This window comes from Salvia splendens, chromosome 3 (assembly GCF_004379255.2).
Source record: "Salvia splendens isolate huo1 chromosome 3, SspV2, whole genome shotgun sequence".
In the NCBI taxonomy this organism is placed as follows: Eukaryota; Viridiplantae; Streptophyta; class Magnoliopsida; order Lamiales; family Lamiaceae; genus Salvia; species Salvia splendens.
In genome coordinates, this window is record NC_056034.1 from 35208428 (window position 1) to 35224736 (window position 16309).

Genomic DNA, 16309 nt, shown 5'->3' on the forward strand with positions numbered 1-16309 from the left:
ATTATGCCGATTAATGTTCGATATTTTGGTAGACTAATTATGAAAAATATTTATATCTGAATAATTATCAAAATATTATATTAGTTCTTAACAAGCATGGTATCCAAGCCCCTATCTCAAGTGGTTGAGAAGGGTGGCAAGGATATGGCACCATCCTGGAAGTCATGAGTTCCACTTTGGGATTAATTTGATTAATTTTCCTGTGGGCCTGTTCAAGGATGGTGCGACTTTGGGATTAATTTGATTAATTTTCCTGGGGGCCTGTTCAAGGTTGTTTCCTTGGGATTAATTTGATGACTTTGGGATTAATTTGATTAATTTTCCTGTGGGCATGTTCAAGGTTGTTTCCTTGGGATTAATTTGATTAATTTTCCTGTGGGCCTGTTCAAGGTTGTTTCCTTGGGACTTGGCAAGCTTTCGAGGCGCGACTTTGGTTCGACTCCTGGATGGCGCGACTTTGAGATTAATTTGATTAATTTTCCTGTGGGCCTGTTCAAGGTTGTTTCCTTGGGGCTTGGCAAGCTTTCGAGGCGCGACTTTGGGATTAATTTGATTAATTGGCCTGTTCAAGGTTGTTTCCTTGGGGCTTGGCAAGCTTTCGAGGCGCGACTTTGGTTCGACTCCTGGATGGCGCGACTTTGGGATTAATTTGATTAATTTTCCTGTAGGCATGTTCAAGGTTGTTTCCTTTGGGATTAATTTGATTAATTTTCCTGCTGTTCAAGGTTGTTTCCTTGGGGCTTGGCAAGCTTTCGAGCCTAGACGCGTCTAAGGGTGGCGGGTAGTCTATCGGGGCTGAACTCGTCGGAGGGAGTGCAGTCTACGAGCCAACATTGGCTAGTTCACGCCCGAACCCGTCGGAGGGAAGCTAAAGTATTCGAGCCACGAGGGGTTGTGGCGGGCTAGTTCGCTTGCCGAATATATCTCGAACTCCTAGAAAAAAAAAAAAGCATGGTTCATATTGTTGGACTTGGTATAGCTGGATTTTGTAACCATATCAAAATAAAATTGGGTAGGTAGATTCATATTTCAACTTCAACAACTCAATATTAACTCTTTTACCTATCTCCATTGATCTGGGTGATATTCTTGGTTTATTACTTATCTCCATCTGGGTAATATTCTTGGTTTCAGTGCATATCCATAATTTTGATAAATAATTTATGGAGTACCACTAGTATTGTTGATTTCAGTAGTATATTGTTGATCTTCGTAGTCCCGCGTAATTTTGACCGCTGGAATTTTATTTTTTTATAAAAGAATCAGAAATTTTTGAAAAAATCCCAGAAATAAACTTTTTTCCACTTCTCCAAACATTTCCGTTTTTTAAATTTTTTTTATTCTCCAATTCATCCCAAAATCATTTATAAATACCACATTCTCCAAAAAAAAAAATTACACCAAAATCTCTAATTTTTCTCTACAGATTTTCATAACCGATTGTTTTGCATTTTTAGGATTTAAATTACATTAGTTTTAATTTTTAGGAATTTGTAATATTATTTTTTGGGTTTTAATGAAGTTTTATTAATTTTATTTTTAAATTAAAGAATAATATAGTGAGACAAATGAATTATTAAGGGTGAGATGGATTGTTGTATGTGTTGTCTCTTATTCAAGAGATGGAATGAAAAAATGGTTAAAAGTGGCGTGTGACACGTGAATAATTGGTTAAAGATAGACAAATTCCACGTCATTCGACCACGTCATCAAAACAAGTTTTTATTTGTAAAGAAAGAAAGAGAATTGAATAAGTCAACACTGATGGAGTACTTCCTTAGTTCGCTATTAAGGATCTCATTTCTTTTTGGTACAAATTTTAAGAAATGTTAAGAAAATAGATGAAAAAAAATTTGTTGAATAGGAGTCTCAGTTGTATAGACTAGTTTTAAATGATTTATGAGTGAAATAAATTAATGGAACCATTTATAGTAAAAATGAATCGAGACTTCAGACGAACCGAAATAGAAAAACATGACTTCTAATCGCGTATGAAAGGAGTATTAGTACTCTACTCTAGTTATGATGAAGCTTGGCCGCGCCAATATTCGCACATCTAGTCAGTAACTCTGCATCTTTCTCGCATCCATTAAAAATTAAACTATACTAATACTACAATTTAATTTATTCGACAAAAATTGAAACTACCTGTATTTTGCAATCGAATCAATGTTACTTGAAGGGTAATTTGCATTAGTACATATGAACATTTTAGTCAGTTCTTATCAATTAGTTGTAGGAGTAATGATTATCATAAATAAGGGAAAATTTGCATTAGTACATAACATATGTACATTTTAGTCTATTCCGATCAGTTACTTGTAATGAATATGAGAAAATAATTGGGGGGAACTGTAATTAAAGTATTAACAGGCCTCATGAACTGAGCCTCAATTTAATTCAAAAAAAAATATCAACAGGTCTTATAATTATGCCCATGCACGCCCATGCCCTTTGCCTTATTATATGTTCCATTCTTGATAGGCTAATAATTATTTGCCGTGTAAGGTCGTGTAAAGAATAAATATATTTGCAAATTAATCGATTCCTAATCACCTTTTGATTACAAATTATGCCCATGCCGACTCTCATAGAGCATCTCCAATGGCGGCGAGCGGACAGGTTAGTCGATTCCCGGCGCTAGCCGGTCCGCTCGCCAAATCATTGGAATCGGCGAGCGCCATTTCGGCAAAAAAATCGGCGACCCGACGCCGATTTTCGGGCGCTGGCCGATCCGCTTGCTGTCGGCTGGCCGCCATTGCAGGCTCCCGATCGGCGAGCGATCGGTCAGCTCAATTTTTTTTTAATTTTTCGAAACACTATATATACGCGATTTGCACGTCATTTTCATTCACACCACTTGTTTTAACGAGTTTTCTCTCCATCTTAATTTATGTACAAGAGCAACAACGTGAAATGAGTAATGCGGGTGGTAGTAGTGGTGGTAGTGGTGGACGGAGGAAATGGACAGATGAGGAGAACGTCGCGTTGTCCAAGGCTTGGGTGAGTGTTTGCGATGATCTCCTCCATTCGAACAATCAGAGGATCGTCAACTTGTGGGCTAAAATATCAGCAGCCTACAAGGCATTTTGCCCGGAGGGGAGGCCACACATCAGGGAGGAGTGCCGGAAGGGGTGGGACCGAATCAGGGCTGCGGTCTCCCGATTTTCGGGCTTGTACACCAACGCCCTCCGCATGCAGACCAATGGCCAAACTGACGAGGACTGCAGGAGGATAGCGGAGAAAGCCTCCCCCGTGCCCGGGCTTTATAAGGAGTTCACCTACTGGAACTGCTATGAGGTGCTGATGGACTCCGAGAAGTTTCAGGCAGGTGTCGATGCTGGCTGGCCGAAGAAGCAGCGACTAAACTATGCCGGTGATTACAGCGGCAGCAGCGGCGGTTCCCACGACCTCCCCGAGGATGTTCAGGAGTTCCCGTCCCTCCATCGTTTACTCGCCGCACTCGCCCAGTTGGTCAAAGGCGGGCGCAATGGGTAGCGAGAGGGGTCGCCCAGGGGTCCCAGGAGGTCCAGTCGGCATCCCCCCTGTTGGCAAGTCGCCAACCGAGCTCGCCTTCTTCGCGCGTCAACAAACGCGGGCTCAGATGCACAAGATCTTAGCGGAATGGAGGGCGGCAACTGACCCCATGGAGAAGAGGTTTCTTCACTCAATGCTCGAGAGTATGCGGGTCGATTTGGATGCCGCTTCGGCACAGTTGGGGGGCTCACACGCGGGCTCAGATGCCGCAGATTTGAGGGTCCTGGATAGCAACGACAACGGCGGCGACGACGGCGACGGCCACGAGGAGTGAGGCGGAGGCGGTGGCTCGTGTGTGGAAGAAGGGTTTTTTTTTAAATTAATGTACTTTTTTAATTTAAATATTATTATTGAATTTTCCCGTATCTGTGTCGTAAATTTAATTCCGTATTTTGTGTGATTGTTAATTATTTGAGGGTCCTGAATAGCAACGACAACGGCGGCGACGACGGCGACGGCCACGAGGAGTGAGGCGGAGGCGGTGGCTCGTGTGTGGAAGAAGGGTTTTTTTTTTAAATTAATGTACTTTTTTAATTTAAATATTATTATTGAATTTTCCCGTATCTGTGTCGTAAATTTAATTCCGTATTTTGTGTGATTGTTAATTATTTGTTTTTTATAATTTTGTTTATTGTGGCTAGCTTATTGCTTGTCCAGTTGCTTGTCCCGATGATGTGACAGAAGGAGTTTTTTGTACTGATGATATGGTAAGAGGAGTTTGTGGCTAACCTATAGCTGGCCCAAAAACGTTGGAGATGCTCTTATACTACTACGCCATTGCACGTCATGTAGATAACTTCCAACAATTTTATATCCCAAATATTTTTCTATTAGTTGGCTCAGCGACCACTCTTTATCTTAATTAAATTGTTAGATCAAACTGAATAATTCATCACTTAAATTCAGTACTGCCTATAGATGTGTCATTATGATATAAGAGAAATGTTATGCTACATACAATTAGCTATAAACACTACGAATGTTAGTCTATATTAGCATTTTTATTTTATACTCCGTAGTATATTTAGTTTAATTCTATCAACTTAGAATTTTTTATTGATATAATATGATAATGGTATGAGCTCTTCACAGTTAATGCTCACAGATAGAATGCGGCATAAGATTTACCTGTCATTTCTCCTTTATATTATTATTATTATTACTAGTAATAATAATAATATTATTACTACAACATTTCAGTCCGTGATAACTTTACTTGATGGATATGGAGTAATGCATTTCAATTATTGCAATAGTTTATCAAATGAAAAAATCACTAAATACAAAAAAAAACAGAGGATCTGCTTCACATATTGTTATAGGATCTTGTCTCCTTGAAATAGAGATCACAATAATGGTTGAACATGTAAATAAAACCATTTGTCGAGGATGAAGACTGGGATTAACTACACAAGAAATATAATTACAAAGATAGGAAAAAAAATAGAAACATACATATTTGAAATAGTATTAATTGATCTGTAAAGTGGTTGTGGTCCTATGTTGTGGAAAACAGTCAGAATAAACCCTTAATCCAAGAAAAAGTAATGATCATAATCATTACTGATCCGCAATTAAAAAATAAGTAATCCGTGAACTCAGCCTCACAGCACTTATGCTGAGCCCTCAAACTACAGCTGTTTAATTCTACTAATTCCATAATCACTTCAATCCATTGCATCAGATCAGATTTAGCTGCATAAAATATTTGACTTCATCTTTGAGAAATATGATCGACAAAATTGACTTTCACTGATTGATTTTTACTACAACACGAGATTTGAAGTTATAATTCCACTTCTTCATTTTAAGGTATTCCTCAAGTTACAGGTCATGTGAAATGATTTGAGGTTTTTCTTCTTTTTCATTGATGTTCCTTTTTGAAAAACAGACACATACATTCACTAGAAAGCCATTTGAATAAGTGAAAAGGGAAAATAGACAGCAAACAACTAGATTCAAGATTTGGCTTAGATGGGTATCTGTTTTCCAACTTCATAATCAATCTCAGATTTCCGCAAGCCTTCTGGGATTTCTTGTTTTGGGTTTTCAGGTACTGTCTGATTTTTTAAATTCTCATCTATAGTTCTTCAATATAAGTTCTTGATCTGATGATGGGGTTTTTGGCAGATTCAGCTCGAAATACACTTGTTTTCCTTTAATTGGGTGGAAATAGAAGGAAAAAATGGGTGTTGAATTGTTGGAGATTGGAGTTAAAGTGAGGAAAGGTGCGATTTTTACGATCAGAGGATGCTTTAAAACAGTTTGCAGTCATCCATTTCTTGTGGGCATGCTGTGTTTCTTGATATATTTGTACAGATCATCTCCTTTGATTTTTCAATTATTGGTGTCTGCATCTCCTATCCTTGTATGCACTGCTGTTTTGCTTGGAACCCTTTTAAGTTTCGGGCAACCAAATATACCCGAAATCGAAGTAGAGGAGAAGACAACTATAGAGGTTTTGTCGATTAAAAGTCGTGTTTTGGGTGATGCTACTGTTGTTGAGGAAAATGAGAGCCACTTTGTTGAGAGATTTGATGAGAATATTAGGGAGGATTTGGATGATACTGCCCCGCTGATTGAGGAAAGATCGCAGGGAAGTGAGGCGAGTGATGGTGAGGAGAGGGGAAGGAAGAGAGAGTTGGGTGAGTTGAGGTATAAGGAGAAATGTGAGTGGATTGAAGACAGGCTTATCAATGGGGATGCCAAGGTAAATGGTGAAGTTATTGAATCAGATGATGAGAAATCAGGTGCAGATTCTTTCGATTCCGAGAAGGTGAATGTGGATTCTCTGGATTCACCCCCTCTCTCTCCTTGGGCACGAGTCGAGGAGCGGGAGGAGGAACAAGAGGAAGAATCAGTGAAGGAGCAAGATGAGGATGAGGAGGGGGGCTCGGATTCTGGATCTGATTGCGCTGAGAGCTCCTCTCCTGATGCCTCGATGGCTGACATAATCCCAATGCTTGATGAGCTCCATCCGTTGCTGGATGAGGAGGGCGGCCCTCAAAATGCTCGTCTCTCCCGTAGTAGCTCAGATGTACCATCAGAAAAGTCACTAAAATCGAGTCATCAGTCGGATGATGAGTCTGAAAATCATGAGCACTTGGAAGCTGCTGATGATGAAAATGAAGACATCGAAGATGAAGAAGATGCACAAGGAGACAAGGACAAGGAGATGAAATCTGCCATTACATGGACAGAGCAGGACCAGAAGAATCTCATGGATCTTGGAAGCTCCGAGATAGAGAGAAACCAACGTTTGGAGAATCTGATTTTGAGGAGGAGAGCAAGGAAAAACACAAGCTCGAGCTTGTTCGCAGAGAGGAACTTGATAGACTTGGAGAGTACCGATCTCCCTTTTAACATTGCTCCCATTTCGACGAGACGACAGAATCCGTTTGATCTCCCTCAAGATTCTTATGACGATTCAGGACTGCCTCCCATTCCTGGTTCAGCTCCCTCTGTTATGTTACAAAGGCGGAACCCTTTCGACATTCCTTATGACTCAAGCGAGGAGAAGCCTGACCTTAAGGGAGATGTGTTTCAAGAGGAGTTCACATCCCAACCCAGAGAGCCATTTTTCCGCAGACACGAGAGCTTTAATATCAGAGCTTCAATATTTGCACCTAAGAGGCAAGATTCCAGGATGAGGCCTTACTTTGTTCCCGAGCGAACAATCTCCGAAGAATCGAACAGTTCTCTGTTTCAGAGACAGTTGAGTGGACTTAGTGACTCGAAGGGGAGCTCCATACCTGAAACTGAATCAATCACTTCAGTTGAGGATATTGAGGACAAGAAGCTTCCAGAAACAGATTGTCTGCCAGAAAGAGAGGTTGTGGAACAAGCAAGAGATGCCGTTGAGGAGGAGGTCCCTTCTCGTGATCCAGAGCTGATTAGCCTACAGGAGGTAGACACTGAAAAGATGATCTCCAAGATGGAGAGTGTTGCCGAGCATATCGAGCATGGAAGTCAATCTTCGGAAGACGGAGATAGTCTAGAGTTAGACCATATCGAGAATAGAGAAGTGCAAGTTGGAGAATCTCAATTGGAGGTGGAGGATGTAACCTATTGCTACGAGCAAGGAAGTGCATCCCAATGCATGGAAGCTCAGGGTTTTGTACATGGTTCAACCATGGAAGCTGTTGAGTCAAGATACAATAGAGATTCAAGCTCCTCATCACTTTCAGAAGTGAGTGAGAGGGTCTTCATTCATACAGAAGGTGAAGGGCTATCAATGATGGAGGGAAACAGAGATGTTGAAGAACCAAGCGTCTCGAGCGAAACTTCTTTAGGAAGTAACTATCTGAATATCACAAGTGCATTGGCTATCGACATAACACAACGGGCACCTGTTTACGATTCTAGCCCCCGTGGACTCGGTCAAAATACATCATCTTCCTCTGTTTCTTGTGATGTGCTTCCCGTATCTGAAGGGAGTCGTCGGGAAATCGAGACAGACATCGAGATGTTGCCTGATTCGTCAATTTCCCAATTAGTAGCAGGTGAATCTATGCCAGTTGATTTCTTTGATATAAGAGATCATGAAAATGCAAATGCTGATTTAAGGCGAAAGTCTTCATCCATGTCTTCTGCTTCGATGGAGGAACATCTCATGGAGAATCATATATTGGTTGAAGTTTCAGTCTCCACTGATGATAAAACTATTCATGGCCTAGTTGGAGTCACTGAGACACAACTTGAAGATGTGGCAAGAACAGAAAGTTCAATCTCCGTTGATTCCTCTGCTGATATTCAACATGACACTGACGAAAATTTAATCTCTATGATTCCATCTGAAGGAAACACATCTCTCTTTTATGAGAGTGCTATCCAAGAGCCAGATTTCAACTATCTCAATGAGGTGCAAGTAAGTTATACTCTATTTTTTTCACGAAAGTTTCTTATTTGTATAGTTTTCTGGTTCAATTGAGATATGGAGAATTATAACATGCATATGTTGTCCAAAGAGTATCTTTCCTTCGAGGTGTCATGTTTAAGGTGTTGATCATTGTTAAAAATGGTTCGTTTAATTTGGTTGGGCTTCATATTCTTTTTTTTTTCCGTTTTTTTCAATATTAACTTAACTATGCTCAGATTTTGAAATAAACCAACACTCTCTTGGATAAGAAAATGCAGGCATTGAGAACCCAAGTTGAGTCATTTTCGGATGATCAAATTACACAAAATGATTTGAACATGCCCGAGGCCCAAGAGCTTGATCATTACATCAACTCTCCGTCAAGTCCTAAATTTGTTTCTGTTCTGCCAAGTGCCATAGGGACAGATAGTTCTAGTTTTGATGAGCGGACAGTGGTGGAAGAAGCAGATGAGATTGTGGAAATTGATAAAGGGCTTTTGTGTGAGTTGGATAATGTTGGGGACTTTAGTATCGGACATTTGGGATCTGGCACGAGCGACTTAGAAAAGCGTGTAGATTCTGTTGGAGAAGAAACTTTGTCCTCAACGCATCATGAGGTTCACGCAGTTAAAGTGAACAAAATGGAAGGTTTTCTTCTTTCAGAGGATTCAAGGGATGTTCATGAACTGGACGCAGAATGTATTTCAGATATACAAACAAGTAGAGCTGAAAATATTGAGGTCTCAAAGGTCGCTGAAAATGATCAAGATTCTCTTCATCAGGAAGCATCCGATGAGGGAACACTGCCCACAGAGAATGAATTCCTGCCTGGTAATTCGTCTGTTAATCATAATCATAAAGATGCTTTTTCTGGAATACCTGAAATGGAAGTGCAATCTGTAGAAAATGTTGGTGCTGTTTCCACAAAGGCTGAGTTAGCATCTGTAGAAACTGAAGTCATGGTGGAAGTTGCTGAGATGTCTTGTCAAGGTCAACTTGATACAGATACCAGTTCTGCGATGCCTGAAATCGAAGCTAGTTCCATTGAAGATGTTGATCTAGCCTTCAAGCAAACCAGTTCTAAAGAGCACGTTGTTTTGGATCCACCTCAAGCTGAGCTTCAGAATCACGAAGATACTGCTTCTGCAATATCTGAATCTAAATCACTATCCGCAGATGACATTGATGCTGCTCCTACTAAAACTGAATCCACGTCTGTGGATACTGAAACCATAGTAGGAGTTTCCAGCTCTGAGATGACTGAAGTTGAAGCAAGTACAGTAGGAGATATTGAATTGTCATTTACGCAAATGAGTTCTGAAAATCCTCGAGTTTTCGAGCCCGTTGATGCAGATACCCCTTCTCCAATTCCTGAATTTGAAGATAGAAAAGTCGAAGAGGTTAATCTTGCATCCAAGAAAATTAGTTCTGTGGAAATCGAGAAGCATGTTGTTCTAGAAGCTGAACTTCACGATCGTGAAGATACACCGGAACAGGAAGTCCTATTGGCAGAAGATGTTCCGAAGCATACTGAATTGGCTTCTGTGGAAACTGAAGTCGTCATGGCAAGTGCTGATCTATCCACTCAAAGTCGATTCCATGCAGAGGACACTCATGAATTTACTGAAATTGAAGCTAGTAAAGTTGAAGAAATGGGTCTGGAATTTGAGCAGATAATATCTAAGGCGACTGAGAAACCGGTTGATTTGGAGCCAGTGGATACGAATTCTACTTCTGGGATGCCTGAAATTGAAGCTGGTTCATTGGAAGCTATTCATCAGGCATTCCAGCATATCAGTTCCAACGAGACCAAGGATTGTGATGTTGGGGAGAACATAACCAAGGATACAGCACCACGCAGTGATGTGAGTGAACCAGTATACACTAATGAGGCATCTCTTACTGAATTTGGACCAAGTGATGATGCTGAAGCGAATCATAAGCAAATGGCTGATAGAAAAACCGATATAGCTGATTGCACTCTGCCACTTGTTGAATCTAGAGAAACGCAAGGAGCCTCTTCCGAACTGCATGTTTCTGATGTTTTTGCTTTGGAGGGTATGGCTCTTCCTTCAACTCAAGTGTCGGATGGTGAAACGAGAGAACATCTAAAGCTAAAGTCGAATGATGAATCATTTGAAGTCAAGGTTGATGATAAGGTAGGACCCTCTGAAAACAAGTCTATCCTTAGCAGTGTCTTTGAGGAGAAAGAGCAAACCCATGGCGATGAAACAGTTAAAGACTTGCATTCTCCATCTTCTGGTAAAGGAAAAAGTAAACTCTCTAGAAGCTCAAGTTCCAGTTCCAGTTCCAGCTCTAGCTCCGACTCAAGCTCAGGTGATACTGACAGAGTATAGGAGGCCAGGTGGGGGAAAGGGGAGTGTTTCGGCCGTGCTTGAATGTGCAATTTTTGCTGCGCAATAAGATGGGGTTCTTTTGTCCTGCAGCAAGATGGTTTCTTCAAGAATGAGTTATTTATTTGATTTCTTGAAGTTTATGAGGTTTGGCGAGGTTTTTTCCTTTTTGGTCTTTTTTTCTTAGTGTTTCTTGTGAGGACTGTTTTGAGTTGAAAATTTGTCTTGAACTATCTTAATCATGTAGTGTGTACTGTAAAATATGTGCAGACTTTAAAGATTGTTGATTATCTGAGGGGAAAGGGTTCGTTTCGTGACTAATTATGTAAGTTTGATCGTCTGTCTATTGTTGCTGCTAGCATCCATTTTTTGGCTTTATACCTTACTACTATATGGAATGAAAGAGATTCAAATACCATAAGAAATTCCAATTACAGATGTTCACCTACAATGGAAAATATAAACAAGCTTACAAGACTAGGCATCTTTCCGACTTAAACATTTAAGAAGGAAAAGGCACCAATTAGGACAACGATATGTTATTGCCAAGTTCTGCATCTCGTACCAGTTGACTAAGAGCAGTTTGTGTCGTAACTTGCAAGTCCCTGCAGCTCTGGACCTTATTGTTCTCAAAGCTGCAAAAACAAAGAAGTCACCAAACCTAATTGATGAAGATAGTGAGAGCAATGACAATTACAACACCAAATTTTTCTCCTTTTATTCGCCTAGACTGACATTTTATCTAAGCCAATAAGATAAATATCAAATCTCAGTGCTTAACGTTACAGATTGAACACATTTTATCTAAGCCAATAAGATAAATATCAAATCTCAGTGCTTAACGTTACAGATTGTTCAATCAGCAGAAGATCGTAAGTGTATAGAATATTGAAGCCATTTATCCATGATTCCAGGCTCACATTAGATGCAATATAATGGAAATTTATAAAAAGTTGAAGCAGTGATGATAATTAGGTGTATCAATATCATGTAAGGCACGACACAGGGGGATGACACCAGATTATGTTATATTCAGCAATGAAGTTTAAATGAACTAATACAGTTAAAAGCCATAGCTAAAACATAAACATATAAACATATAAACAGAGTTGACATTGATGTCCAAGAATCAGAAGAACTTACTTGTTTAAAGGGATGTGCTCAAATGGACCATTGGAAGGTATTGTGCCACACAAATTGTTGTTGGACACATCTCTACAAAATCAAATGAAAATATCAGTAATGCTCACACACAATACAGCTAGAAACATTCTAGAAGAACTAAGTATTAGTCAGATCAGCAACACTTACACAACTTTCAAGGTATGTATACCAGCAAGTGTCCTTGGGATTGGTCCACGTAGTTGATTATCATTAAGACGTCTGGGAGAGAGATGAAAAGGTTATATTTGTAATGAAGTGTTAACTCTGAAAATTTACGATTGCATCACGTTCAGGGAAGAGAAGTAATAGTAGTATTTAATAAAGGGAAAAATGTTAGCTTCGATTGAAATATAATTTGCACAAATACATGAACCACAGAACCAGTAAATGAAGTAAACATTGAATGAGCAGTGAGTATGATAGGAGTAAAGGCTGTCACTCATTTAAATGAAGCACGAGAGGTGCTCGATTTTATAACTTACTCACAAAATCTACCTGAATAAATGCACCAAAGGATTACCCAACAAATCTGGAATGAAACTCTCGAAGAATAATTGCAGAGGCCTACGGCTACTGCCGTCCCAAAACTAATCTAACTCCCAAAGATGATTTATCCATCAGGAGACTCTCTCTATATATAGGCAATTCTAGTGCTAAAATAAAGGAAACAGATAACAACTATTTGAAAAGCAGCTGCCGAGAAAATCATGCTAACCCTAACCCCTTCACTCCACCGTATCCTTCAAGTTTGTTGGCCAAACAACTTCACACTATTTCCCATCCTCCAATCCGTATCAGAGCACCACGAGTGTTTTGATTAAAAAGGTTAACAAAATCATCGAAAATGAAAAATGTATATATCAATGTTAAGATGGTGAAGACTCACAGAAAGACGAGGGATTTCAGATTTCCCAGGGATGGAGGGATATTCCCTGAGATATTATTGTTATATAGATCCAAACTTATAAACTCTTCAAGTTACCCAGCTCGTCAGGAATCGCCCCTTGGATGTTATTTCTGTACAGTTCCCTATATGAAAAGGTCAGTAGTCATTAGGCTACAATAACAGAGACGGTAGGCTGCAAAGCAAATCTAATGATATTTTCATAGACATGGTTGTGAAGAAAGAAGGAAAAAACACATCCATGGATTATGGGCATCCAACTTTATGCAGAATTAAGAATAAAAGAAAAGGTGCATCTGTCAATTAGAAACAAAAGTGCTAATGTTACATGATACTCACAGCTATTGGAGATATTCAAGTTTCCCGAGCTCAGGCACCAGATGACCAGGCAAATTCGAGTTGCCAAGATCCCTATCCAAGTGATAACCAAGTGGAAGTTTTAGGTCCACAATCATCAGAATGCACACAAAGAGAGTTCCAAATATGATGGTGGAAGAGAGGAAAGTCAAACCACAAACAAAAAGAGAACAATATGTCACTGTCACTGTATCAGTCAACTTCAGTATCATGTCACTGGAATGAATGAATAAGCTCAAGTTGAAACTCTAATTCATCTCAATAACTCCAAAACACTTTATGAATAGTTTAGTGTCCTATTTTAAATTTTTGTCAATCATTAGGATTCATCCAAGTAGTGAAAATTTTGAGATTCTTAACTCCAAATCCGCTGTGAAATCTTAACATTTACGACAAGAACAGAATTCGTTAGTAGTATTAGTTAGAACTATGTCTATAATCATATGATCACCTAATCTTCCAGAGTAAACCCTTCTTCAACACACCAGTGACCCAACCACATCCCACTCAGAAGAGCCCCTAAATCTATGATAAATTAATAGCTCAACATGTGCTCTACCTTCACACCAAATACTACCTAAAACATGAGTGTTTTGTTTGCTCATCATTAGAAACATACAATCAAATAAAATATCACTGAATTCAATCAACAGAACTAGTATTCCTTGAGAAACAATTAGACAAGTTTAGAAAATCTTGTAACCATAAATCACACATATTTTCTCATTCCCTAAAACTAGATAAACTTCATCATGCAAAACAAATAGGGGAAATACTAAGTAGGAGATGACCATATTGAAAACCAAAAAAAACAAACAAGCGGCGGAATTCACTTTCAAGCTAGGGCTCTTCAATAACAACCCCCAAAATCAAAAATTGAGTAACTAAACCAAAACTAAAGCATGAATTAAGCAAAACCGCAGCAGCTTCCTCCATGTATTCACTAAATGAAGAGGCAAACAACACAGAGCTACTAATCCAGCAAACACGTAGCAGAAAAAGGCGAAAATAAAGAAGAAAGTGAAAGAGACATTTGATGAAAATCAAAGAGATAGATAGATAGATAGATAGATAGATAGATAGATAGATAGATAGATAGATAGATAGATACAGGCGAGTGACGCGGTTGTCCTGGTTGCAGGTGATGTGGAACCAGGTGCAGGGATTGACAAGGTTGGGATCCCAGCTCTGTAGCACGTTGTCCGGGTTGGTCAAGCTCCGGCGAAGTGGGTGTAGAGCATCACCCTCCGAATTGCAATGAGCTTTAGGCAAAAGCAGCGAGGAAGACACAGCAGCTAAGGCCAGAAATACCAGTAAATCTCCTCTTCCGGCCATACTGTTGTGTTCTGTTTCTGGATGAAAAATTGTCAGTGGAGATTGGAGAATCTGTTTTTTTTTTATATTATTTGATCAGATTATTCTTAAGAGCATGCACAACGCTGGCGCCGGGCCCGCGTCCGTCCGCGCCGCTGGCAAGGACGAGGCTCGTCGCCGCTGCGCTCACGCCGCTGGCACGGCGCTGCTCGATCAGGACACGTGGCGAATGGCAATTGGGCAACGACATAGCCATTGCCTTTGACAGGCCCGTCCCTTGGCCCGTGCGGCCTGTGCGACCGTACATGGCCCCCAATTTTCAGGGGCCTCTGAAATATTTCAGCCCATATACATGTATTCCTATTTTTTCAGCCCAACAAAGTTATTTCTCTTGTATAGCAACGCCCAGGCCTTTTTCTAGCACCGTGACTCCAATTCTGATCGGTTTCTTTTCCCGATCGTAGACCTGGGAGCCGCCTGTTCGTGTTCGGTGTTCCTCATCGACAAACGCCACAACAGGGACCAGCTCACCAGAGCCATCGTTGATCGCTTCTGCAGCGCCTGCCATCGTCTGCCATTGCGATTGGGAGCAGCGCAAACGCATTGTCTTTTTTTCTATAGTGGTAGGCCTCATTTTAGATTTTGGCACATGACCTCTGATTTTGTCGGGACGGCCCTGGCCTTTGAATATTTTTTTTATTAAAAATCGGTTTTTAATTAAAAAACCAATTAAAAATTTTAAAAAAATTCACTTCCCAAAGAAAATATATTCGTTTATTACCGTTTTTTACCACTTTTTAATTTTTTTAATTTTCCCCCCCAAAAATACACACTTTCATCTATAAATACTCTCACTTTCACACCCAAAAATTCACATCAAACTACACAATTCTCATATTCATTCTCTCATATTCATTCTCATCTTCATTCTCTCATATCCATTCTCAATCTTTCTTCCACCCTACAACATAACAATGTCCGGCCAAGGCGATGACCACTCGCCCTCTCACGGTTGGAACCCCGAATGGTTCGGTTCACAACCGTTTCCTAGTCCGGAAACGGAATATTCGGCCCCTCCTCAAACCCAAAGTTCGGGCGTTCCGGGTGGCTACCGGCCATACCCAATCGACGATCAAGGTGCCTCCGAAGGGCGATACGGGTGGACACCGGAGCCTATGCCGACCGCCCCTCCCAAACTCTGACTCTTCCTACTCGCGGTGTCTGCACACCGTACACTCCGGCGGAGATGGATAAATTGTTCAAGGCGTACTTGGAAATCTTCGAAGATGCGGTGGTTGGTACGAACCAATCCAGCGAGCACTTTTGGTGGCGCATCGCTCGCCGGTACAATGAAAACCGGCCGCCGGGAACGATCGAGCGCAACGAGACTATGGTGCGCAACGCCATCGGCCGAGCCAACGATGAAATTGGCAAGTTCAATGGCTATTTCCTTCAGGAACAGCGGAATGTCGGGAGCGGCCGGAGCGAGGTCGACATCATCACTGCCGTGCTGAGCACCTACCAATCCATGAACTGCAAGTCGTTCAAGTACCTCACCGTTTGGCAGGATACGCGGACGCACCTGAAGTATATGGGAGGCGTAACATCCTCCTCTAGCGGCTCCTCCAAACGGTCAAGGTCGGTATCCCTATCCGACGCCGGCTCCGAAGAAGTGGCTAGCCAACTCGCCGGTGCTAACTTAGGTAGCCCCGACGCCGGACCGAGCGGTTCCCAACACCGACCGCAAGGAAGGAAGAAGGCAGCGGCCAGCCGCCGTCGCACCGAACCCGCTCCCTATGCGCCACCTCCACCCCCAAACAA

The 16309-nt window shown here is 40.9% G+C and overlaps 1 protein-coding gene and 1 pseudogene across 3 annotated transcripts; one reads left to right on the forward strand and one right to left on the reverse strand.

The window, feature by feature from the left end:
* The first annotated feature begins 5121 nt into the window (after positions 1 to 5121).
* LOC121795791 (serine-rich adhesin for platelets-like) lies at positions 5122 to 11070 on the forward strand. Of its 3 annotated transcripts, XM_042194402.1 has the most exons (4): positions 5122 to 5349; positions 5429 to 5590; positions 5668 to 8404; positions 8665 to 11070. In XM_042194402.1, the coding sequence occupies exons 3-4, from the start codon at positions 5723 to 5725 to the stop codon at positions 10750 to 10752; spliced, it is 4770 nt and encodes a 1589-aa protein (XP_042050336.1). In that variant the 5' UTR covers positions 5122 to 5349; positions 5429 to 5590; positions 5668 to 5722; the 3' UTR covers positions 10753 to 11070. The 3 variants fall into 3 exon arrangements, with proteins under 3 accessions (XP_042050336.1, XP_042050335.1, XP_042050337.1); XM_042194401.1 differs by having other exon boundaries at positions 5122 to 5590; XM_042194403.1 differs by having other exon boundaries at positions 5122 to 5590; positions 8674 to 11070.
* A 72-nt stretch (positions 11071 to 11142) lies between these two features.
* LOC121795792 lies at positions 11143 to 14549 on the reverse strand (annotated as a pseudogene).
* Positions 14550 to 16309: the final 1760 nt, after the last annotated feature.